The sequence below is a fragment of the Malus domestica genome, chromosome 11, assembly GCF_042453785.1.
Source record: "Malus domestica chromosome 11, GDT2T_hap1".
NCBI lineage: Eukaryota > Viridiplantae > Streptophyta > Magnoliopsida > Rosales > Rosaceae > Malus > Malus domestica.
In genome coordinates, this window is record NC_091671.1 from 39242535 (window position 1) to 39266655 (window position 24121).

Consider the following 24121-nt stretch of genomic DNA (forward strand, 5'->3'; position numbering starts at 1 on the left):
AGATAACACCTTATCACATTTGTATTTCATAATACAAGTTCGATTCTAACAATTCTTCTCTCCTTCACACCTAACTATTTAACATCGCTCTTCTAAAAGACGATACACTCGCAATTTTATTTTATTTTTTCCATTTATTTGTTGATGTGAAAAGTCAATATAACACAAAGATTAAAGCCATTGGTTTGTTGCTCAAATGGTGCGGGGATTGGTTAATTTCACAGTAAATTTCTCTATATATTATGAGTTGCTTCCTGCTCCCTAAGTGTTTCTGTGACAACCTAAATCGATTGGTAGCCAATTTTTGGTGGAATGGGAGTGAGGGTGACAGACAGATACATTGGCTCTCTTGGGACAAGTTATGCTCTCCTAAGTCGGAAGGTCGTTTGGGTTTTCCGCAACCTATACGCTTTCAACCTGGCTCTCTTAGCAAAACAGGCTTGGAGGATTATCTTGGAGGGTTTTCCGCAACTTATATTAGAGAAATTAGGGATTGTTTGATCTGGCACTTTGGAAAAAAATGAGCCTTCTCAGTTAAGTCTGCTTACCACATTGCCAGAAATTTGCTTCTTTATGTTGCTTCTTTCTCATCCTTAAGTCCCCCTTTGAAACTTTGGAATGTCATCTAGAAGGCCAATGGTGCAGGTCGGTGCTCCTGGATATGTTCACCCATTGGCGCCTTTCCGAGATCATCTGACCCGCCACCCACATCGGTTTTGTTTCTCGAGCTGGCCGACACTCTCCCCCCCACCAATTTCTCTTGTGCCATGATGATATATTGGGCCATTTGGAACAGCAGGAACTCGATGCTATGGAATGACAAATGCGATACGTCAAACCTAGCGGTGACTCGGGCGATCTGTTGTGCAGGAGTTTATCAAAGTTAATTCCTCATCTCCCCGTCCCAGCGGTGCCTCCTCTAGTCCTGCCAAATGGCTTTGGTTGTTAGGGATGGTGTTCTTTGGGCAGTGGCAAAAGGTTTTCAAAATGTTGTTATTGAAGGTGATTCTCTTCAGATTGTTGGAGGATATGAGGATACGGAGTACTGGCTTTCTACAATCATTGAAGATGTGTGTACCCATGTCCGCCACCAAGGCAACACCCTGGCCCATCGATTCACTCGTTACAGCTTGAATATAGGTAGTTCGTGCGAATGGTTAGATAGTCTTCCAACTTTCATTGTGGATCTCTTCTTGGAAGACCTTTTGTAATTTGTCATGTACTGTCTTGTATTCATTTCGTTGGGCTTTGAAGTTTGCTTTTGGCTTCTGCCTATAATGAAATCACTATCTGTTTATACCATATTTAGGGCATCTGTATTTAGACCTCGTATAAATATTCGGGGGACTCAAATGTAATTATGCAATAAAGGAAGGGGCAAATATGTAATAAATGAGGAGTCCTTATTCTATAAAAGGACTCCTCATCCTCACAATTGGAAGAGGCCATTTCTTAAGGCTACTTCATTCTCTCAAAACTCTCACATTACAGAGCTCCCTCACTCCCCTCACCTCTCAGATAAATACATAATTAGTGTGGACGTAGCCCAAACCTTGGGGTGAACCACAATATATCTTGTGTTATTTACATTGCTTGCAGATTCACGGTTGGATTTACGTTGTACCAAGACCTCCGGTTTTGTGCATCAACATTTGGCGCCGTCTGTGGGAATCGATACGAAAAGTTGCGTCGGTTCTCTTTCATTTTTTCACATCCAATGTGAATCTGCAAGAACCCAGAACCTCCTGTCAACTACTCCGTGTACATGGTCCAGCAGTAGAAGAATTCACAGTGTTAAATCCTAACTGCCAAAAACACAAGCCCACAATCTGCAAAACGGTGAATCAACACACAAGCTCGTCATCATGCCCAGGCCCACAAGCCCAATCCTAACTGCCAAAAAATAAAAATAAAAAAACCTCTTCATCAGAAAATCACTTCGCAGGTTCTTGGTTTTCCCAGTAGTCTCGGTCGTTCCCTCTCGGATTTTCTGGAGTTGGAGCCGCTGCAGTGCATTTCTCGGCTCCATGTTGCCGTCGTGGATCGGTTTTCCGGAGTTGACAGCCAAAATGGGCCCAACCAAGTCAATCTCAAAACCCCAAATCACTAATTTGAATAAAGCTGCTCAATTTCTGAAACCCTCATCGTTTTCACCGGGATTTAATATTAATTTGTTGTTTTGTGCTGTCCAACCAAAAACCACAAGAACCGATGAAGCTCGCTTCCCGCGACCAGATGCTCCATTTCTTCCCCGCAGTCCTTCACGGTTTGAAATGATGGGTCGCCGTGTCGGGTCAGCTTATGTTGTTCTTTATGTTCTTGTTTGTCAACTGTTTGTGTCGAATTTGGGTGACTATGTCTCGAACTTGAAGTCGGGCGAGTACTCGTCGGCAATAGGAGACCCAGGAATGAGGAACCCAAATGTGAGAGTTGCGTTGGAAGCTTGGAACTTCTGCAATGAAGTTGGAAGTGAAGCGTCCGGCATGGGCAGCCCTAGGCTCGCCGATAAAAAAGGTGATAGTTCACCGGCTGTTTCTGCTCGCAAGCGCGTCGTCGGAGTTCTGCCCGACACCCCCGGAGACACCCTTCAACTCCGAGACAAGCTGCATAAGACAATGACGCATATTGGGCAGTTCGTGAAAGGCCGTACTTAAAGAATTCCATAAGGCTCATAGGCTTGCAACTGAAAGGGTCAGAGGCCCAAGTTACTGTTGTCAAAAGTTATTGTTGTCAAGAAGATTTCGGTGGCAGCCGACGATTCAGATCCGGATCTTGGCTGAGTTAACGACCTCTTGATGTAGAGGACTTTTGTTACAGTCTGATTGCCATGATTTGGAAGCTAGATGATCATCATCATGTGATGTCAAATGACGAATGGAGGAGATCCAAAATTAATAAATGATAGATGGATGATGATCGAAAATGATAGAGATCTACTGCAAAGCTTGCCTATTGCAGTGGTAATCCCATTTCGTACAAAGCTGAGAGCCAAGTCTTCTTCTTTGTCTTCCGTATCTCTGCACAATCTCCAACTGCATCATCATCACAGCCCTAAAAATAATGCAGTAATGGGTTATCTTCAACAACCCACTTGGATAAAGGGAATAACTCTCCGCATGTGCTAAATCCGACCCATACCATCTTGTCCGCCCATCAGCTTGTCAAAAGAAACAGAAACAAAAGCAGTAAAGGTAAAGCAGTTTTCTTTAAACAAACAGCTGGAAAGTGGTTCCGCGACCATGATGATAAAGGAATTCAGACACTTAATGATGCCAAGTTGCCATCCCACTACAAGGTCCCAGCATCTCCTTGTGTCAGTGCCTTGGGACATTGGATTGACAAGACACCGAGCACCATTATTCCTAAAAAGAACGGTCCTTCAAGAAAGCGAAAGCAAAAGAGAAAGCAAAAGTAAGGAATAAACTCCCCACCAGAATGATGTGATTAACTTTTCTTGTTTTTGTATGATGTGATTTATTTTTCTTAGCTTTCAGAGACATCTGTATAAACCCCATCAAAGGGTAATATAAAAAAAAACGGAAAAGCCCAAAACAAATGGGCTGGCATGTTGTGGAGGGCGAAAGCCCATAAGCCCAAAACTATTCGACAATCTGCCGCTATTAGCACCAACCAGGTGATCAAAAGTACGCTCAGTACTCCAAAATTATTCGGCAACCCGCCGCTATTACCACCAACTAGGTGATGAAATGTACAACCCGTACTCTAATATCATTTGGCAACTAGCCATTCATGCCACCAACCGGTGATGAGATGTACAACTCGTACTCTAATTTGGCAACTAGTCATTCATGCCACCAACCAGGTGATAAGATGTACAACCCGTACTCTAATTTGGCAACTAGCCATTCATGCCACCAACCAGGTGATGAAATGTACAACTCGTACTCTCCTTCATGCCACCAACCAGGTGATCAAAAATACGCCTAGTACTCCAAATTATACATGAGCACTACTCATGTCATTCATACATAACATACATGAGCATCATTCATGTCAACATTCATGAGCATCACTCATGTTAACATTCATGAGCATCACTCATGACAACATCCATGAGCATCACTCATGTCAATCAACATAAACATTCATGAGCATCACTCAAGTCAATCAACTTCAAAAGCTTCATTTACAAAAGCTCCAGCTTCAAAAGCTTCATTTACAGAGCTCTAGCTTCAAAAGTTTCATTTACAGAGCTCTAGCTTCAAAAGCTTCATTTACAAAAGCTCTAGCTTCAAAAGCTTCATTTACAGAGCTCCAACGTCAAAGCTTCACTTACAAAGCTTCACCTACAAAGCTTCACCTACAAAGCTTTAGTGCATGGTATACAAATACCGCTTCCAGCTGAACAAACCGGCACTTCGGCCCATATATGGATCAAATTTCAAGTTTCCAGCCAAAAGACTATCTTAACTGAAAACTTGGGGGACTACACTATGTACCATATATTGGGCCTCAAGAAAAACATTTGGGGGACTTAGCCCATTATTCATGTATTGAGGAAAGAACCCTTATTCTATAAAAGGGACTCCCTCACCTTCACCACCGCCAGCCGAGCAACCGCCTCGCCACGAGCATCACCTCTAGCCCATTATTCATGTATTGAGGAGCGAGCCCTTATTCTATAAAAGGGACTCCCTCACCTCTAGCCGAACAGCCTCACCTCCATCACTTCATGTTGAGCATCGCCACATGTCAAGTACCAGTTCTAGATGACCTCTAGTTACTTCGGCCCACATATGGACTGGATTTCAAGTCTCCAGCCAAAAGACTCTCTTGACTAAAGACTTGGGGGACTACTGTTTATACCATATTTAGGGCATCTGTATTTAGACCTCGTATAAATACTCGGGGGACTCAAATGTAATTATGCAATAAGGGAAGGGGCAAATATGTAATAAGTGAGGAGTCCTTATTCTATAAAAGGACTCCTCATCCTCACAATTGGAAGAGGCCATTTCTTAAGGCTACTTCATTCTCTCAAAGCTCTCACATTACAGAGCTCCCTCACTCCCCTCACCTTTCAGATAAATACATAATTAGTGTGGCCGTAGCCCAAACCTTGGGGTAAACCACGATATATCTTGTGTTATTTACATTACTTGCAGATTCACGGTTGGATTTACGTTGTACCAAGACCTCCGGTTTTGTGCATCAACACTATCTTTTCTGATAAAAAAAATGGTGCGGGGATTAGATTTGTCGTAACGTGCCACTTGGTGATGTGTGCGCGTCAAATTTGCCTTTCTGGAATCTGTGTGATGAGCTAACCGGCTACGGAGTAGGGGTGGACATTTGGAACAAAAAATCGAAACTAAAACATGAACCAAATTGAACCTCACTGAACAGTTTGGTTTTGTGGTTTTGAAATGGTTTTAGTTTGAAACCGAACCGTAGTGCAATAAAACGATTTAGTTTCGGTTTTGGCCTTTTGAAACAAACTGAAACCGAATCACATCGCAAAAATTTTAACTTTTTTTCAATTAAATATCCATGCTAGGTCTCTTTGTTGGCAATTTATGCTAGCTCATTTTTATACCTTTTTATATCAGGTGGCTCTTCCTTACCCAGAGCCTCTTATTCATTTTAAGCAGTGTTCTAAAAAGTGGCCTAGGCGGTCGCCTAGGCGCTGAGCGGTGGTTGTCCGATACGATTTAAAGTAAATCGTTTACAAAATCGATGAGGAGCTAGGCGGCCTACTAGGCGCTCTAAGTGGCAGTAGGCGGCATGTCTAGGCGGATTGATACTAGTCTTCTTCCATCGCCAGTGCCTCTGCAACTCTGGTCTTCTGTTCCATGCCCTCTCGTCTTAGGCAGACTCGCATCCGCATATCAACTCTCTGGATGCTAGACTCGACAAAGAAGGGAACTTAAAGAGAAAAATATAAGAAGTATATGTGACTGATGAGGAAGATAAAATGGAAAACAACCCAGCTTGAAGAAGAAAAAGATGTGCGAGATGATGAAAACCATGGACGTTGATGGTTTTCATTGTGAAAAGCACCCAAAGGGTGATGTGAAAGACTAGGTGAGGTGGACGGTTGATGGTCTTAACTTACTTTTAATAATGAAAACCACCCATGGGCTTTTTATATTTTTAATAGTTTGGATATATATTTTATATATAAGTGTTATATAAATTATAAATTATTTAGATAATATTTTGTTTTTTTTTTCTAGGCAAGCATATTATATATGTACATAAAACATTCACATATGTATGTTCTTCTATAAGAATTAACATTAGTCAATAATTATTTACATTTGATATAGTAAATTTAATTAATTCATAAAATATATAAGAATTTTACCTAAATCCGCCTAGGCGCCCGCCTAGAACCAACCTAGCCGCCCAGGCGCTAGGCGCCAGCCCGCCGCTCAACTAGCGTCTAACGTTTTTTAGAACCTTGATTTTAAGCAGGCCTTGTTCTTCTGTTCTATTCTCCTGAGGACACTGATAAAGAGTTGAGGGAAGTAGCACGTGATTTCTTAAGAAATGGAGGTCTTATTATAGATTTTGATTCGAATGTTGCATCAGCTATTAAGGACTTGTTTGGTATCATATTCAAAAAAATTCACAATTTCTCAAAACATTTCTTAAAAAATATTTTAAAAACAATTTTCTTTAAGATTCAAAAACTTATTTGGAATGAGATTCAAAATTGATTTCAAGTTTTAAAAATTAAAAGAAAAAGAAAAAATATCTTACAAATTACTACACATTTCAAGTGGCACATACATAGATATTTAAAGAGAAGGTCTGTGGAGAGGAAGATAGAGCAAGAGAGATGAAAGAGAATGAACAGAGAGAGGAGAGAGAAATACGAGATATTCTGGGAAATGAGGGAGGAGGAGAAAACGAAAAGAGAGAGATAGAAAGGGGTTAATGGGGGGGGGGGGAATGGAGGAGAGAGAAAGGGAGAGACAAGAACGAGGAGAGAGAAGTATGAGAGAAATTTGGAGGGGAGGAAATACTAAGAGTAAAATAGGATAGAGAGAAAAATCAGCAACATGAGGAGATGAGAGAGAAAAGTAGTAGATTTTGAGTTTAAAAACTCAAAAAAATCACTTTTTATATTTTTTTAGAACTGGCTTTGATGATGTTTTTCACCGATTTATATTGAAGCGTTGGCAGCTAGAGAAGGACTTCGGTTGGCAGTCGAAAGGGCTTTACAAAATGTGTTATTGGAGGGTGATTTGCTTCATATCTCTTCAGCTTTACTTGAGTCTTCTACGAATATGTCTACTATCGGACCTATCCTAGAAGATGCTAAGTATTTCCTGAAGATGATTGCTGGAGCTAATGCGTCCCACGTTCTTTGCCAAGCAAACTCTATGGCCCATAGGCTTGCTCGTTTTGGACTTCATTGCAGAGTTGATTGTACTTGGTTTGATGAAACACCCTATTTGATTTGTGATCTAATTGAGGAAGATATCTCCATACCTTGTACCAAGTAGTCTAGTTATGAATTTTAATGACAATCATATTGTCTTTTATAAAAAAAATTTAAAAAAAAAGATGCTAATTTTTGACAAAAAAAAAAATCAAGTTAGTTTTGAGTTTAGGCTATTTTGGTCAATGAGTTCCGTCCCACCCTGTGTACCAAACACACTTTGTTATGAAATTTGGGCCAAAAGTGAAATGGGCCTGGCCCATTATCTTGTTGCACTTCTGTAAATTGAGAGAAAGTTCGCGTTTAATATTTGAAAGGCAACTTCGATTACAAAACCGTCTTAATTTTCCCGCTTCCTTTAAATAGAGAGATGATCAGACAATTTCTTAGAGCACTTCCACCCTTAACAAATGTGCTAGTCCAAAGTCTATTTTTCAAGCCAGTCTCCCCTAAAACCCACTCCACTCCATCCAATAGGTTGGCCCAAAGTGGAGGCCAGCTTTGAGCCCAGCACATAATGGACTGAGCAAGAGGCCGCCATGTGAATTTCTTCTTTTTTTTTTGCCTCTGGTGCGTGGGATACACACGCCTATGGGCGCTCGTTCCAGCATTAAAAAAATGTCAAAATCTTACCGTGGGCCATGTGTCCACTTTTAGGCTGTTGGATTTAATCATTTTTGAAATCCAACAGCTCAGATTAATTAACTTAATAAAAATTGTTTAAAAATACTGAAAAAAATTAAAAGATTTTATTTTATTTTATATAAATACCTAACCATCTTTCACAAAAATTGTACTTTCAGAAAATGACACGTGATGTGATAAGATTCGTTAAAAATTATATTCGAAATTAAAAATAATTTTTTTTATTTTATGAAAAAATTAATAATATTTTAATACGAATTGACTATACTTTTGCCTATCTCATTTTTTAGAGGTGGAAATGCATTTGGCCAATTATTGTTCATTGGAGTTAATTACTATTCTTTTAGTTGGATTAAATGTACTTTGGTCAGCTCTTTTTTAGAGGTAGAGTTGCTCTTAGGCCAACTCCAACTCATGGCTTAAAACCTATAATTCCCCTTCTATTCCCCCCTCAATCCACTCCAACCTAAGTTCTAATTTGGACTTAAAACCCAGATTTAGGCCAAGATTAGTGATGGAGCCCCCACTTGGGTGTGTCTCTCACTTGTTTGCCAATAAAATTAAGCCCACTTGCTTTTTTGGTTGATCAACGGCTCACATTCAAATGAGTTGTTGATTATCCAACGGTCCACATTTAATTTAGTTAATATTTTTGTTTGATATTTATAAATTTATTAAATCCAACGACTGAGATCGAATATGATCGAATCTAACGGTCCAAATTTAAATTCAACGGTTAAAATAATTATAAAAAATTATTTAACTTAAAATTCACCCTAAACTCTATAAATATACCTATATATTTGTTGAAACATTCACACAAAACTCACTTTTCTCATACAATTCTTCCAATTTTTCTTCTACCATCTTCCAAAACCATGTGTTTGCTCATGCATGTTGTGTCTATACATCTCTATCATGTGTTTCATATTCTTCTATAGTGTTTCATGAGTTTTATGTGTCGGTTTAGTGATTTTTCAATGTTTATCGGTATTTAAATATTTTTAGGTTAAAATGTTCATAAAATTAATTTAGGATTCTACATAATTTTTTTTAAAAGTCAATTTAAAAAAAAACCTAAATTCATTTTTTAATAATCTGAGACTAAAATTGTAGGCTTGAAAAATTAGAGCAGAAAAATTGTTTCGGGATACAAATTTTTCTGGGCTAAAAATTTTAGGTTTTAGACCAGTGTTAGAGATGGTCCAAGCTCTCGCAATTCTCTGTTCAGCTCTCTCTTCTAGCTCTGGAATGGATACCGCTCAAATTTCAAAAGACTTCATGAACTCAGGTAACTTTCTTCGACTTTTCACCGATTTTTCCTCCTGAGTTCGTAATTTGAATGTTAATTTCGTTCATTTTTCTAGTAGAGCGATTATGTGTTAGATACAGTTGTTAAATCTACGAACTGAGTTGGTAATTTGAATGTCAATTTTGATCAGGTTCTAAGTAGAGCAATTATGTGTTGGATACAATTTCTAGATTTTGGATCGTTTCGGTTTATCAACAAACTGAGTTCGTAATTTGAATGTTAATTTTGATTTTCTAGTAGAGCTATTACGTGTTAGATACAATTTCTGGATTTCGGATTGTTTCGGTTAAATCTATGAACTGAGTTCGTAATTTGAACGTTGAATTTCCATCATTTTTCTAGCAGAGCTTATGTGTTAGATACAATTTCTGTATACTGTTCTCGTATCGTTTCGGTTAAATCGACGATCAAAATTTAGAATAGAAAGATTCCGAACCGTACACGTCGTATGATGAGCAACAGTTGGAGGGACGAACAGCATCCGTCTTTCATCAACTTCATCTCCGCTTTCCTCGCTGCAAACTCTTTCCGCCGCAACTTCGTCCCAATTTCCCCTGTAACTTCCTTTATAGTAGTAATATGATCTTATGACTTTGGTGACTAGCTTATTGTTGAGACTCTTAAGTATGTGCTGGTTTGATTATGCATCGTAGGACTTCATTTTCAACTGTGGGGGTTCTTCCGTGGCGTTCGTTTTTGTGACTAGCTTGGAATCCACTACAATCTCGCAGCTCTTTGGCAGGTCAACAAGTTAATTGCTCTTGTTTTTCGGTGCCTCCTGTATGTGTATGTGTATGTGTTTCTGTTTTATATTTGATGCGTTCTGTTTCAAAGAGTTATCAAAGCCATTCCGGGCATCGACACTCCTGACGCAAATGCAGTACGTAACTCATCATATGAACAAACTTCATCATATAATCATATGCTGTTTTCTTGGATATTCATACAATTTGTCATTGCCAAGATGGTTTTACACATTTGCAAATTTGCAATCATCATGACAGAAAGTTTTGGTTTTACACATTGGCAAATTTTCAGAAAGTTTAACTAGAAAACAGAAAGTTTTGGTTTACTTAACTATCTTGTACTATTTTACTTTATTAAGATCTATGATGGCTGACATAGAGTCCCCTAAAGCAGGAAACCAAGTTGTTTACTTGTTTAACACTAGTAAAGAACATGGAACAACCTTGGTTGTGGTGATTTTGGAAGCTGCTATACTAGTAAGGTATGACTCTAGGTCGACCGATGATGATGGCAACATAGGTAATTACTTTCTTCACAAAAAAGTTTATGGTTGTATTTAAAGTCTTCAAATTCTTGGTATATTTGGTTAACTTTCACGAGTCATGCCCTATTCCATATGCAATTATGAATATACTCTATCAGACACGAAAGTAAGATATAGATATGGGACCCTATTCAAATTTTAGGATAAGTGTTGAATAAAAACAACCCAAAGTTTCTTTGTTTCACTTTTATTTAGTTTATTTGTTATATTTGCAGTATCAGACCAAAGAACGAAGATGCGGGAGATAACTACAAAGATATGTTTAGCAAGGTGCGGCGATTGACAATTATCCATGGAACTCTGGCAATGTTTGGACATCACGAAGCCTTCTCTACTCCTCTGATTGTTACAGATATCGCAAAGAGTAGAGTTGTTGCTATAGAGAAGTCTGATGACATTCAAAGACGATACAACGATGTCATTGGGGTGCTTCATCGCAGGCATGGAGGATGGGGTAACTGCATTTGCTTATTTATTGTTGACTGCAACATCTTACATACCAAGAGGTTATATTTGCATAAATGTTTTACTATTAAATAATGTGGGTTTGCAGATCCCACAAGTATATCTTATCGATTGTGAATACAATGCCCGACGCAAAAAGTATGTATGCTACCTTAGCCAAGTTCTTACAATAGATGGTGCAGGATCGGGTAGACCTATTGCTTTACTAGTATTCGAATCGATGCGTCCATATGATCGTGCCTGAGACATAGATGAAGTAACAGAGTCACTTTTTTTTGCATTGCTGAAAGTTGCATTGGTTGACCCATTCACGGGAGGAAACTTAAACGGTAAGTTTTAAGTCAATGAAGATTTTAATTATTCATTTATAAAGAACTCAAGGTTATATCATAGTAGTACTATATATCGCAGTAATTCATTTTCATAACCAAAAGTAATGTTCTATAGTTGACAATTATCATTTTCGTCAATTTTTGTGGGAAGTTGCTAAAGTGACATCCGAAGGCATTCAAACGATGTTCAAGACCACTGTCCAACTTTGTACGCTGTTGTTTGACATGTTGGAAGAGAGTCAGATGACCCTTTTTGTGATGTACAAGTTTGACCAAATTAGCAACTAAGACTGGTTTCTGTGCTGTTGATGATGTGTTTTATTTTGAAATGCTGCTAATTTGTAAAACTATTTGCCAAGCACCTGGTCTAGTACAGACGCTTGGACATCCATTTGTTCAGTTGAAGGGAAATTTCTCCAGAGAATCATCATTCACAACAGTTGACATTACTGATGAGATCTATGGGCGGACAACAGTAGAAGATGATCCAAGTAACTCACCATTCGTCATGGACCCGACGATTAGGTATTATGCGATTGGTGGTAGACTAACAGGAGTACATCATATTTACATGACAAGGTGTTCCCAAGCCTTTTTGGAAGATTTGATAGTTGGAACCCTAATAAAACTTAACAGAGGTTGGGAACACCTTGCCATGTAAATCCGATGAACTCTTGAGTCTACCACCAATCGCCTAATACCTAATCGTCGAGTCCATGGTGATTGGTGAGTTACTTGGATCATCTTGTTCTGTTGTCTGCCCATAGATCTCATCAGTAATATCAACTGTTGTGAAGATGATTCTCCGAAGAAATTTCCCTTCAACCGGACTAATGGATGTCCAAGGGTTTGTAGTAGACCACGTGCTTGTGCTCTGCAAATAGTTTTACAAATTAGCAATAGTTTAAAATAAAGCACATCATCAACAGCACGGAAAAGACAAGTGATCACTGTATTGATTTCCTCAAGTCTCAGTTGCTAATTTCGTCAAGCTTGTACATCACAAAAAGTTTCATCTGACTCTCTTCCAACGTGTCAAATCACTTCATACAAAGTTGGACAATGGTCCTAAACATCGTTTGAATGCCTTTGGATGTCACTTTCGCAACTTCCCACAAAAATTGACGAAAATGATAATTGTCAGCCATACAACATTACTTTTGGTTAGGAAAATGAATTACTGTGATATATAGTACTACTATGCTATAACCTTGAGTTCTTTAGAGTTGAATAATTAAAATCTTCATTGACGTAAAACTTACTGTTAAAGTTTCCTCCCGTGAATGGTTCAGGTAATGCAGCTTTCATCAATGCAAAAAAAAAAAAAAGTGACTATGGTACTTCATCTATGTCTCTGGCACGATCATATGGACTCATCAATTCAAATACCAGTAAAGCAGCAGGACTACCCAATCCTGCACAATCTATTGTAAGAACTTGGCTGGCTAAGGTAGCATGCATACTTTTTGCGTCGGACAGTGTATTCACACTTGATAATATACTTGTGGGATATGCAAACCCACATTATTCAATAGTAAAACATTTATGCAAAGATAACCTGTTGGTATGTAAGATGTTGCAATCAACAATAAATAAGCAAATGCAGTTACCGCATCCTCCATGCCCGCGATGAAGCACCTCGATGACATCGTTGTATCTTCTTTTGAATGTCGTCGGACTTCTCTATAGAATTGATGCCCAGCAAAAACCACTAAAATTCCATGGTTTCCTGCAGCAATGGAAGCGGTGTGCCTGTAAATTAAAACGAGATCCATCAACTGTCTTTTGAAATGGATGTTAAACACATGAAAATAAACATAAATATATCACCTTTCCATAAAATTTGTAGGGTTACTGGTTTATTATTTTTTTTTTGCTTTCATGTCAAAATAAATTGCATAATTTATTTATCCTAACACCAACGATTTGTTGGGTTTCCAGTTATCAACGGTATTTTTCCTGCGTCTTTATGTGAATGCATTAATGCTATGAAAATGAATTTGAAAGAATTAACACAGATGCAAAAGACACAATAGAGCAATTTCTCCCGGGACAAGTTAGAAAACTCACGTGCCATGACCATCTCCGTCAAATGGAGAAGCGTAGTCCAGAGATGAATTGAAAACGCCTCTGGTTATAGCAGATGATGCAAAATGGCGAGCTGCAATAAGCTTCCTATTCCAGGACCCAGATGGGAAATCCGGAGTAATCTCACAGGAGAAGACTGGAGAGAGAGTGATTTGGAGGAAGAGAGGAAGGAGAGAAAGAGAGACTAAGGAAACAGGAGGAGAGAGAGAGAGTGTGTGTGTTTGAGAAAACCAAGAGGTGAAATGGGAGTGACGGTTTGTAAACTTGGGAAATTTTATAAAGCATTAAAGATTAGAATGCCTATAAATAAGGGAGCATTTTTTCTCACCATCATAAACTATGTGTATGCTTACCATATACATAATCATTTGACATGTGTCATTTCACTTAATTTTGTTTAATTTTTTTCAAAATTGAAAAACTAACATTTATTATAAAAGTTAACTAAAATTAAGTGAAATGACACGTATTAATTAATTAGGTGTATGGTGAGCATACATCATAGTTTATGGTGATGAGCAAAAATGCTCCCTATAAATACTCGTACAACTATAGCAACACAAAGCCTACAGTCAAGTTGGCTTGAAGCAATCTGGAATACACAATCAGGGTACTTTTTCTACTCCAAATTGTTGTACAAGTCCGTCCACTTCATCATCCTTTCATTTGGCCAAAGCGTCTCCTGTTCAGCCGCTGCCCACCGCGGCCGTCTACCTTGTGCAGTTCTATGAGTCACGAGATTCACAACCCCATTCTACATGTGCGCCCGGCACGTTTGTGTAAATGTCCAAAACCTGGTTTAGTGGTCTAGTCTTTTAAAAGCATCCCGTGCATCTTTATCATATTATAATATTGCTTAATTTCTCTAAAGAATGTCATGGATTTTGCTCACATCAACGGACGCAAATGTCAAGCTATTGATGGCGGAGTGATTGCATGATCCACTTCTTTTCTTCCCAATTGTGTCTGTTGTAATCTTTGAGAAATTATTCTCTTTTAATAGCCATCAGAAAAACACTATTCATTAACGGTGGTTTGACCGAAATGCTCCTCATTTTTTCTTCAAGTCCCGTTATTTTTTGTATTCAGTACAGTGAAGTTACGAATCTACCCCAGTTGTGTACGTGTCGGTCATCGTGGATAGAAAAGAGATGCAAAAACTCTTGTTGGCATGAGTTGAATATTCTCTTACAAAAGTGATTTTCTGTGAAGTTACAAAAGTGACTTTCTGTGAATATTCTCTTATAAAGTTGTTAAAAGGAACTTTCTGTGAAATCTTGCCTGAGCCATCTTTTGCAAAAAGTTGTTAAAGTGACTTTGGGTGTGTTAATTAGGTTCATTGAATGATTGGGTTCGTTGAGTCTTATACACAGGTTCATTAACTCTTCTACATTTACGTTCAATGTATGAAGAGTACACGACATGTATTTGTATTTCCTATATGTTTATACATTTGAGGATGAATGGAATTAAGAAAGAATTAAACCAAAATTTAGCAACTCGTCAGTTTCCCATTGCTTCTAGAAACCACGACCAATAGAAATCTCACTCTCACAAACCCTTCGTTCTCCATTTGCCGTTTTCGTTCCAAATTTCACCACCCATTTCACTCAAAAATAACTATGAATCCCAACACCCAAGTTCCTCGTATTCACTACAAGGCAGTAGTGCATGTAGAGCAATAGTAGGTAGATTACTGTTTGGGCCCAAAATAATAGTTTGGGCCGAGTATAGAATCATTCTCGGCCCGGAAGGCCTTGCGACAAGAATGCCATGGATCGTTCAGTACGTGGGCCTCCAAACCTAGGTCGGCTAGGTCATAACGCAAGAATTCGAGTCCTAGTGCAATGAGGAGTCTCGGCAGGACTAGTAACCCGGAAGCGAATTCGGCTCGGTTAAGGACTAGGTTCACAATCCTAGTGAAAATAGGACTGGTCGAGTTGGTGTTGATCAGGAGAAGAAGACCTAGTCCTAGTAGGGTTTTAACTCGGATTCAAAGAGATCCAGTGCTATAAATAGGGGAGGCTGTACATCATTCAAACCCCCTGCAAATCAATACAAAACTGCCCTGCGCAAACTCTCAACAACTTGAGATTTTTTCTTTCTTTTTCGCTGACACATATTCCGTTGGCATCAACAGCACTGTGGAAGCAACCGGTGATATCTTAAGTCGGCATAGATAGCTCTGTCACCGTAGAATCAGTCGATCTCGCAGTATCTTCCGTTGGCATCAACAGCACTGCGGCGAGAACGGTTGGTTACCTATCCAAGTCTCGGTCGAAGAGGATTTCCGGGTCCTTATTGATTGAGGTCATCTCATTAGCCTTCTCGGCGAAGTGAGGTGTTACGGTATATCGAGCTCGGCGCTGTGCTCGCGGAGTTATTTTATGATTGGATATTCCCAAGTGGGATTTAGAGTTCGGCATTCGGACGGCCGAACCACGTTCACCATTAAAACTTATATTTGCTTTGAGTATTTGTGCCCTTACACTTTGGTGTCGATTCGGCGTGAGTTTACTCTGACGAATAACATCACTGTGACTGAATCCGACGACGACGACTCGTGAACTTCGTAAGAATAGTAACCTTGTCTTCAGGTTCGAGAACCCAAGAGGCCGAGATGCGTTCCTTCCTCGGTCGCAATCGCAAGACGCAGGAGTCAGCCGCGCACCCAACGCAACATCAACAAATTTACTCCTCGGCCGAACTCAGCCGACGAGTTGGCACGCCCGCATTCACCGAAGGACGTAGTTAGCTTATAGATTACTCGACCTGCGCGCCACGTAGGCTTGGTAGTTTCTAGGGTCAACAATTACTAAACCGCAGGTGGCACTCAACGTTAAACTATGCTATTGCTAATTAAACTGTCCAACCTAGAGAGCAGAAACTTGAGTGTAAGGATGATATTGAGAGGTACCAGGCACGATTGGTGGCCAAGTGACATACTTAGACATATGGTGTTGACTATACAAAACATTTGCTCATGTAGCAAAGATTAATGCGCTAAGAGTGTTGTTTTCCTTGGCAGCCAATTTAGATTGGCCATTACAACAATTTGATGTGAAAAATGCTTTCTTTCATGGCAATCTCAAGGAAGAGGTGTACATGGATATTCCGTCGGGGCATACATCGGTCTCGCAACAAGGAGCGACGCACAAATTGAACAAGGAGTTGTATGGACTGAAACAATCATCTCGAGCATGGTTTGGGAGGTTTCAGACGGCCATGAGAAAGTATGGGTTCAGGCATAGCAATTCCGATCATACACTCTTCCTAAAACGTCGAATGGGTAAGTTAACGACACTAATTATTTATGTGGATGATATCATTGTAAAAGTTTTCTACTATGAGTTTGTCAAATAAAGCATCATGTCAAGAGAAGAAAAAAGAAAATATAATCATAGTTTGTGGGAAAATGCTAGGGACACCACAAATTTTAACACATTAGTATACTATCTGAAATGTCAAGTGACGTATACATGTCATGTCAGTTAATGAATTTATATCGTTAGATATTTGTTATATGCATCACTTGTCACGTAAGATGATACACCAATATGATACAAAAATATGATCTCCTAGGCGATACTCCTAGTTTGTTTCGTGATAACCACCAGAGAATGAAGTCCAAACTTATTATTAACGATTATTTATGACAATTAAGACATCATTTGGGCATATTAATTAAACAACATAGATTTTTTTTTATTAAATAAATTGCATGAGGGCCTTCAATCCTCTTAGGGCCGTGCGTGAAATTTTCGAGCCCTAACAAGGCCGAAGCACTCCCGCCAAACCGAAAGCTTGACTTTGAGTTGAAGCTTTTCTCTCTCGTGTGGTAAATAAAAATACCAAACGCGAGGCCGCACAACACAATCTCTACTTACACGTGTGGAGAAGGGAGGATAAAAGAGAAAGAAACGCCTAACCCATTCTGTGTGTCTCGCTCTTCCTCAAACAAAGCCATGATGGAATCCCGAGACCATATCGGATCAGGATCCGGATCCGGATCCGTCAAGGGGTGGCATGCGGCGGAACTGGCGAAGTTCAAAGCGTTCCACGACCGTGAGAACAACGACCACGATATCCAGAATACAAAATGTATGTTTTTTTTTTTTTTTTTAAATTTTGTCTTAGGGTTTATCTGTGATGGGGAAGATGATCTGGAATTTGCAATTGGCTAACAGCAACTATGCAATGCTTTGAATTAGAGAACGAAAAGTAAAGGGGCCTTTAGTTATATGTTTGCTTGCTTACGCATTCTATCAGGAATTTGTCGTCTGAACAGCGCTGTGTAAGTGCCATACAACGCTTCTATGGCCCGTAAAAAACATTCAAATTTTACAGCGCATCCATGGCGCAATTAATATTCAAGCATGTATACATCACTATCAGATGCAGTTTGATTGTGATCAGAGACCGTCTAACAGCAACTAGAAATTAGACATATATAAGACATACCATCATTATGCTAGTTTATGGGCACATCGATGCTCTCTTATCATTAACCTCATGGTTTGCGAGTGCTGATTTCCATAGCAAGTAAGCTTTTTATTCTGATCACAATACTTGGAAAATGGGAATGCATGCTGTTTTCTGCTTTCTGTTCTGTAGTTTATATTTTTGTAGCAGGATAATTTCGCCGGGGCCGGGTGTCTTATTTATTATTTATATTTTATATTTTAGGCATTCAAGTATTCCGACTTTTGACCTTTAAACAAATTAACAGACAAAGAGGAATATGTCTAAGGATAAACAAACAAAGAGGAGGACGATTTACAAAAGGGTGTTGGAGACTCAATGACTCGACTGACTCAACTGGAACTCGACCACAAAGAAGAAGAAGAAGAAGAAGAAGACAAAGAAGGATTTGATGCTGGCTGTGCAATTTGTTGTACAGAAGGTAACCACGGCACTGGTACTTGTCCGTACTGGGATTTCAATTCAATTCAATCCAAGCTTTAACTGGGACCAACTAAAAAAAATGGAAACAAGACTTAGAGATTGTTCTAGGTCTCATGGACTTAGATGTTGCTTTGAGAGAGGAAGAACCAGATGTTCCTGAAGAGGATGACTCGACTAAGATTACAAACAAGTATGAGAAGTGGCATAAGGCAAATAGGATGGCAATTCTCATTATGAAAAGGGCAATGTCTGACACTGTGAGAGGTGGTACTGCTGATATGGAGAGTGCTAAGGAATTTTTGGCATCAATTGAAGCTAAGTTCAAGGAATCCGATAAAGCTGAAACCGGAAACCTTATGAACTCATTGATGACAACCAAGTTTGTCGATGGAAGTGCGAGGGAGCACATATTGGGGCTGATTGATATTGCTACTAAGTTGAATGCTTTGGATGTTGCAATTAGTGATCCATTTTTGGTTCATCTGGCTCTCAACTCTTTGCCTTCGGAGTACTCTCAACTGAAAAGCACATACAATGCTCAAAAGGAAAAATGGAATCTCAATGAGCTTATAGCTATTTGTGTTCGCGAACATAAGATAAGAGAAAAGCAATGTTGCTAATTTAGTCCACACTCCACACCCATGCTAAGAATTATACCAATGAAATTTCCAAAAATCCCTCCTACAAACCTAAGGGGTCTAACAACTTCAAGGCAGCAACTAAGCCAAATGGTTTGAAGTGTTAGTTTGAATACATCTTGTTACTAGTCTTAGCATACTTTTTTTATTCAAAAGAAGTTACCAGTTGGTCACGAAATCATGGCCGTCATTTTTTTTTTATGTTGGGAGAGATTCACAGAATTATTTTAACTTTCCTCTAACTACCATCGTAGGATTTCCTAATGTTTTATTTTGTCAAATTCTATTTTAGTGCGTACTCATCACACGCCACAACATTCCTCATCACTTATCAGCAGTAATTTCTAATCAAAATATCCAAAAGGAATTATTATTAGCACTCAAAAAATCTCCTTTGACACTCCAAACTTTTTATAATTAGGAAGAAAAGTACATTTGTGAGGAGTGTAGAATGTGATTTTTGAAGTGTTAATAACAATTTCCTATCCAAAAAGCCAAATCAACAAACAGCCCACAAACTCAATGGTGTGCAAAATGAACGGCCGAGATATCACAATCAGAAGAGATTTTTCAAGGTATCTACATCATATGTCATTATATAAATAAAATAATATTTAAAAAATAAATAAACAAATGATGTAACCGCGCCGTGTTGTTCCGGTCACGTTAAAAATCTCTCCGCAACCAGAACGTAACATACCATAACACGTAAGAGTCACAAGGAATCACAACCCGATATTTTCAGAATCCAAGGTGGAAGAAACAGACAACATTTTTGTCCGATGTGAGAAATCCAGCCGGAATTGTCAAGTGATCAGAAACCTCTCCATCAATCAAACAACTGGACGGCTTAAATCCCCCTTTTGTTTTTTTTGGTTTTTCGATCTTAATTATGTGGCTGCCACACAAACGGAACAAAAATAAGACCATCAGATTGTGAAAATCTTGGGGTTTTGAGGGTGGGTCGGGAGATGGATCAGTTTGTGGTGGTGTGAGGAGTCCACGACCCCTAATTAGTTGAGAAATTTGGTTTTTCGCAACTGGGTTTCTCTCGGATATGGCGGAAAAGCTTTGCCTGATGGCCTCCCATGGCTATCCTCACGGCCGCGTTCTGCACCAGGAGCAACTCATGAGCGTTATCAAGGTAAAAGCAAAAGCCTTTGAGCTCAGCTTATGATTTTTTTCTATAGAAAGTTTTCATCTTTGTGTTTATTTTGGAATAATGTTCATTTGGGTTGCTTTTTCTTGATTGGTGTTGTGTGATTGTTTGAGCTTTAATGGGATTCATGTTTGATTTGTGATTTGGGTTGGTTTATTTGAAGCTAAAGGTTTCCATTTTTGCATTTGTTTTATGAGGAGATTCATTGGGTTTGTTTTTCTTGATTGATATCATGTGATTGGTTGGGTTCTTTTGGGATTCATGTTTGGTTTGTGATTTGGGTTTGTTTGTGTATTAATAAAATTCGGTTCCTCGAGGCTACATATGGTGCCTGTGATCGGATTGGATTGGATTGAAGGTTGTTTATGGAGGAAATGGAGGCCAACTTCCAAGTTGTATCTTGAAGGTGAAAAATGGATGAGTCATGAAGGAACTTTTGTCGGAAGGGATAAGTTTCATTCTTACTTCAACAGCCCTTGGATGTAGTGAGTTATCCAATCCAATCCAATCTTAGGTACCAAATGTGGCTTGAGTTTATCTTGTATGTTTAGCTCTAATTGGGTTTCAATTTTCTTGTTTCGGTTTTGGAAGAAATTGCATGTCTGTTGGTATTTTCCTTTCTCTTTTAAAGCTGTTGCTAGTAAGTTTATAAAGAATTTTCTGTAGTTGTTTGGTATTTATCTGTCCCGGTCCCATGCTCCCTGCCAGTAATTAGTTTTTTGTTAAAGAAACTAATCTTTTTTTAACACAGGATTTTCAACCCTTTATGCCAAGTTTTGGAGCAAAGGAGGAAATCACAAAGTTAGGGTCTTTGAAATTGGTGCCGCAGCAATGTGAGGAGCCATGGAAACTCACAAGTGGAGTGCCGGAGGCCAATTGGTTTGTAAAGACTGTCTCAGAAATTGAAAGACCTCCACTTAATTTGCAAGGTATGCACCTCATTAGCTTTTTGTTGTATGCAGATATACTCGAGTCTCTGAGTTTAGTTATAACCAACTAATATTTTCATTCCATTTCTGTTTGTTTCAGTGAACTTAAACTTTGTCTATCTTGTTCTGTTCTGTTTATAGTATGTAAAATAAGAAAGTTTGATTTGTGCTATATGATTTATTCTTATTCACGTCTGGTGTAACTTTCTTTTAATGACGGACTTGTGCATCCTAAAAATAGTAGAATAACTGTAGTAGGCGATAAGGACATATGGTATACTCACCATGCTGGGGGGGGTAGATTGGACTAGGAGTGGCGTGAGCATAATTTTGTTTGTTGCAAAGGTGTCGCCGTTAATATATGTTTGTGTGTAAATGCTTGAAGGCTGAGGGGAGTGATCGAAATACTGCTATATCCTTGTTGAATTTGTAATACTGAAATATTCTTCCTTTGCAATATGTTGAATTACCACTTTTTCGTGCTGATTACAGATGTTTGTCCAGACTCAGTGCTGTTCAGCATTGGAATTGCCGAACACTTCATAAAACGTGAAAAGATGTTGCAGTTCCTCAGATCAGGAGAGGGTGAAGTGGAGAGAGGCGCAGTAGATATAACCTTACTATATGACTTGATGGGGTTACATGAAATGGGCCAACAACCATTAATGCCATCTCTTATCTACCCGAGAAGTGAGTTCAATACCCAGAAGCCTCTCTTGGACTTTGTGGGCGATCTTCACTGGAGTTCGAAAATTACAGTTCAGCCAGATGGTCGAGTCTTATTCACAGGTACTGAGGCTGAGATGAAGCATCTCCTTTCAGTTGTAGCTGAATTTTACTCCTTGAGAAACACAGTTGTTTGGAAAAAGCAGTCTGTGTTGGTTCCGCACTTTAAGAGGTACGCATGAATGCTTGTACCTGTTTCCACTCAAATATGGCACTACTTGTTTTACGGGATCAATTACGTATATTACTCCAGAAAATACAGGATCAATTACGTATAATTTAAATTTCTCGATCTTTTCTGTTCCGCTTCTTTCTTTTCTCCTATTAAACACAACCTGACAATAATTCTATGGACCAGTGTGGGGAGCCGGGAAGCAGGAGTTATCATTGATGGAACTTTGGTCAATATGCAGGCGACTACGCTTGCTCCTTTGAAGAGGTATTGTTTTTCATGTTCTGGCTCTTGCTTTGATACTGTATTGGTTTTTTCTCTTTTTATTGACATCAACTTATATCTATCAATATCTTCGTATCTACCTGCTTTATGTGATATCAGTTTCAATACTGAATGAAATTGTTCTTTTGTAATTGATATTATTGGTTTCCACACTCGTGCGCGTATTCTGCCACCAAATACTGGATCAGGGCATCATTCTTACTGAATTTATGTCTGTTTTACTTAACAGTCCCGAAAAAGTTAAGACAAAGGCGCCCAAGCGGAGGAGTGGTAAAAAAGCAGGCAAAGATAGAGATCTCTACGAGCGGAACTACTTCCACGCCTGTGAGAGCCTTCTATCCATAATGATGAACAGAAAACAGCATGGGAAACTGGCAGTTCTCTCACTTAAAAAGTCCGGCCCAGAGCTTCCGGAACTCCTAACCCAGTTTTCTGCTGGTATCGCTGGAACTGGCTTGGCTGTCCTTTTCTCTGTCCTCTGTAAAGTAGCTTCTGGGAGGGTACCCCTTTGTGCGTCCAAACTCTTGAACACCGGAGTTGCATTTGCATTAGTCTGGCTCTCTTGGGGGGTGAATAAACTGAGGGACACAGTTGTTCAAATCAGGAAGAATTCAAAGAAGCCAGGTTTACAAGAAGAGGAAATAATGAAAAGGGTAGATAGAAGCGTGAACGAGATTTACTTGAGAGCCGGAACATTGATGGCGGTGGCGGTGTTGAGGCTTGCTTGAGCATGAAACGAGAAAAGGAAGAAGAAAACGGTAGGATGATTTGAAGAACATTTGACCGGATGGCGAGTATAAATGTACATATGCAGGCCGAGCTGAGTGATCATCAGTCGAAGCTTTGTGAGCATGAGGTGAAGGATGATCGGTCTTCTAAAGACGAATTGAATTCTGATTCCGAAGCCACTCCACGGTTGACGGGAACCTGGAGCTCCCCTGAGCTCTGGCTAATGACCGGTCAGCCGGTAGTAGTAGTTTAGTAGCAATCGCAGTTTTCGTGCACAAACTCTCTCCCATCCCCTGTATCGCCATCGCCTCTATGACTAGATAAGCTGTTTTCACTGGTTACTTGTATTCTTGTCATGGCCGGTCCTCAATTTAACGTCTTCGACGCTAACAGTGGCAGACATCTTATTTCGGTTAAGGAGCAAACCGGAAAACAAACACCGAAACCATACAGAACAAACAATTAGAGCCCGTTTAGTATTCTACTTTAATCTAACTTTTTAAACTCAAAAACAATTTTTAAGTTTTAGGCCTTAAAAACTTGTTTGGTATGATTATTTTAAAAAACTGAACTCAAGAATAATTCAAAAATATAGTTTATCATCTAAAAACACAAAAAGTGAGTTTTTAGAGTGTTTAAACTTAAACTCACTCTTGTCTTTTCTCCCCCTTCTCCCCTCACTTCAAATCCATCTCTCTTTTCTTCTTTCTCTCTCCCCCTTCTCTCTTTTTTTTTCTTTGTTTTTTTTACATTTTTCGTCACTCTTCCAATTCGCTCTCTTCAGTTTCTCGGTTCTTTCTCTCTCTCTTCTTCCTCTCTATCTCCTCCGATCTTCTCACTTCTTTCTCTTTCCTCCAATCATCTCTTACTTTCTTTCCTCCTCTCTCCTCTTTCTCTCTCAACCCCTTTTTTTGGATCTTTTTGTCCAGTTTAAGTTGTAAGATTTAAAATTTTTAAATCGCATACCAAACAAGTTTTTGAGTTTTAAAGAAAATTGTTTTAAAGAAAAATTCTTAAGAAATGCTTTGAGAAAT

General features: G+C 39.1%; 2 protein-coding genes and 2 long non-coding RNA genes across 4 annotated transcripts; 3 read left to right on the forward strand and 1 right to left on the reverse strand.

Annotated features, from left to right (window-relative positions):
• Positions 1 to 10121: 10121 nt before the first annotated feature.
• On the forward strand, positions 10122 to 11014 carry LOC139189605 (uncharacterized). Its single transcript, XR_011573407.1, has 3 exons — positions 10122 to 10248; positions 10509 to 10634; positions 10875 to 11014. It is a non-coding gene; the product is annotated as an uncharacterized lncRNA (long non-coding RNA).
• On the reverse strand, positions 10767 to 13751 carry LOC114819813 (uncharacterized). The gene is made up of 2 exons (XR_011573408.1): positions 13527 to 13751; positions 10767 to 13208 (listed from the first exon to the last, which is right to left on the reverse strand). It is a non-coding gene; the product is annotated as an uncharacterized lncRNA (long non-coding RNA).
• A 3723-nt stretch (positions 13752 to 17474) lies between these two features.
• Positions 17475 to 19335, forward strand: LOC108174617 (uncharacterized). The gene is made up of 2 exons (XM_017335776.3): positions 17475 to 17645; positions 18274 to 19335. The coding sequence occupies exon 2, from the start codon at positions 18563 to 18565 to the stop codon at positions 19067 to 19069; it is 507 nt and encodes a 168-aa protein (XP_017191265.1). The 5' UTR covers positions 17475 to 17645; positions 18274 to 18562; the 3' UTR covers positions 19070 to 19335.
• Positions 19336 to 19741: 406 nt separating this feature from the next.
• Positions 19742 to 23428, forward strand: LOC103449074 (uncharacterized). The gene is made up of 5 exons (XM_008388349.4): positions 19742 to 20231; positions 20998 to 21175; positions 21668 to 22073; positions 22260 to 22340; positions 22588 to 23428. Exons 1-5 carry the CDS (start codon positions 20145 to 20147, stop codon positions 23084 to 23086), a joined length of 1251 nt encoding a protein of 416 aa, XP_008386571.1. The 5' UTR covers positions 19742 to 20144; the 3' UTR covers positions 23087 to 23428.
• The last annotated feature ends 693 nt before the right edge of the window (positions 23429 to 24121 follow it).

Bases quoted from the DNA above. Each gene is read 5' to 3' on its own strand.
- LOC103449074 (XM_008388349.4), top strand. From the start codon at position 20,145: ATGGCGGAAAAGCTTTGCCTGATGGCCTCCCATGGCTATCCTCACGGC. The intron at 21,176-21,667 runs GTATGCACCTCA...TGCTGATTACAG, and splicing joins ACCTCCACTTAATTTGCAAG to ATGTTTGTCCAGACTCAGTG. The intron at 22,341-22,587 runs GTATTGTTTTTC...TTTACTTAACAG, and splicing joins ACGCTTGCTCCTTTGAAGAG to TCCCGAAAAAGTTAAGACAA.
- LOC108174617 (XM_017335776.3), top strand. From the start codon at position 18,563: ATGGACTTAGATGTTGCTTTGAGAGAGGAAGAACCAGATGTTCCTGAA.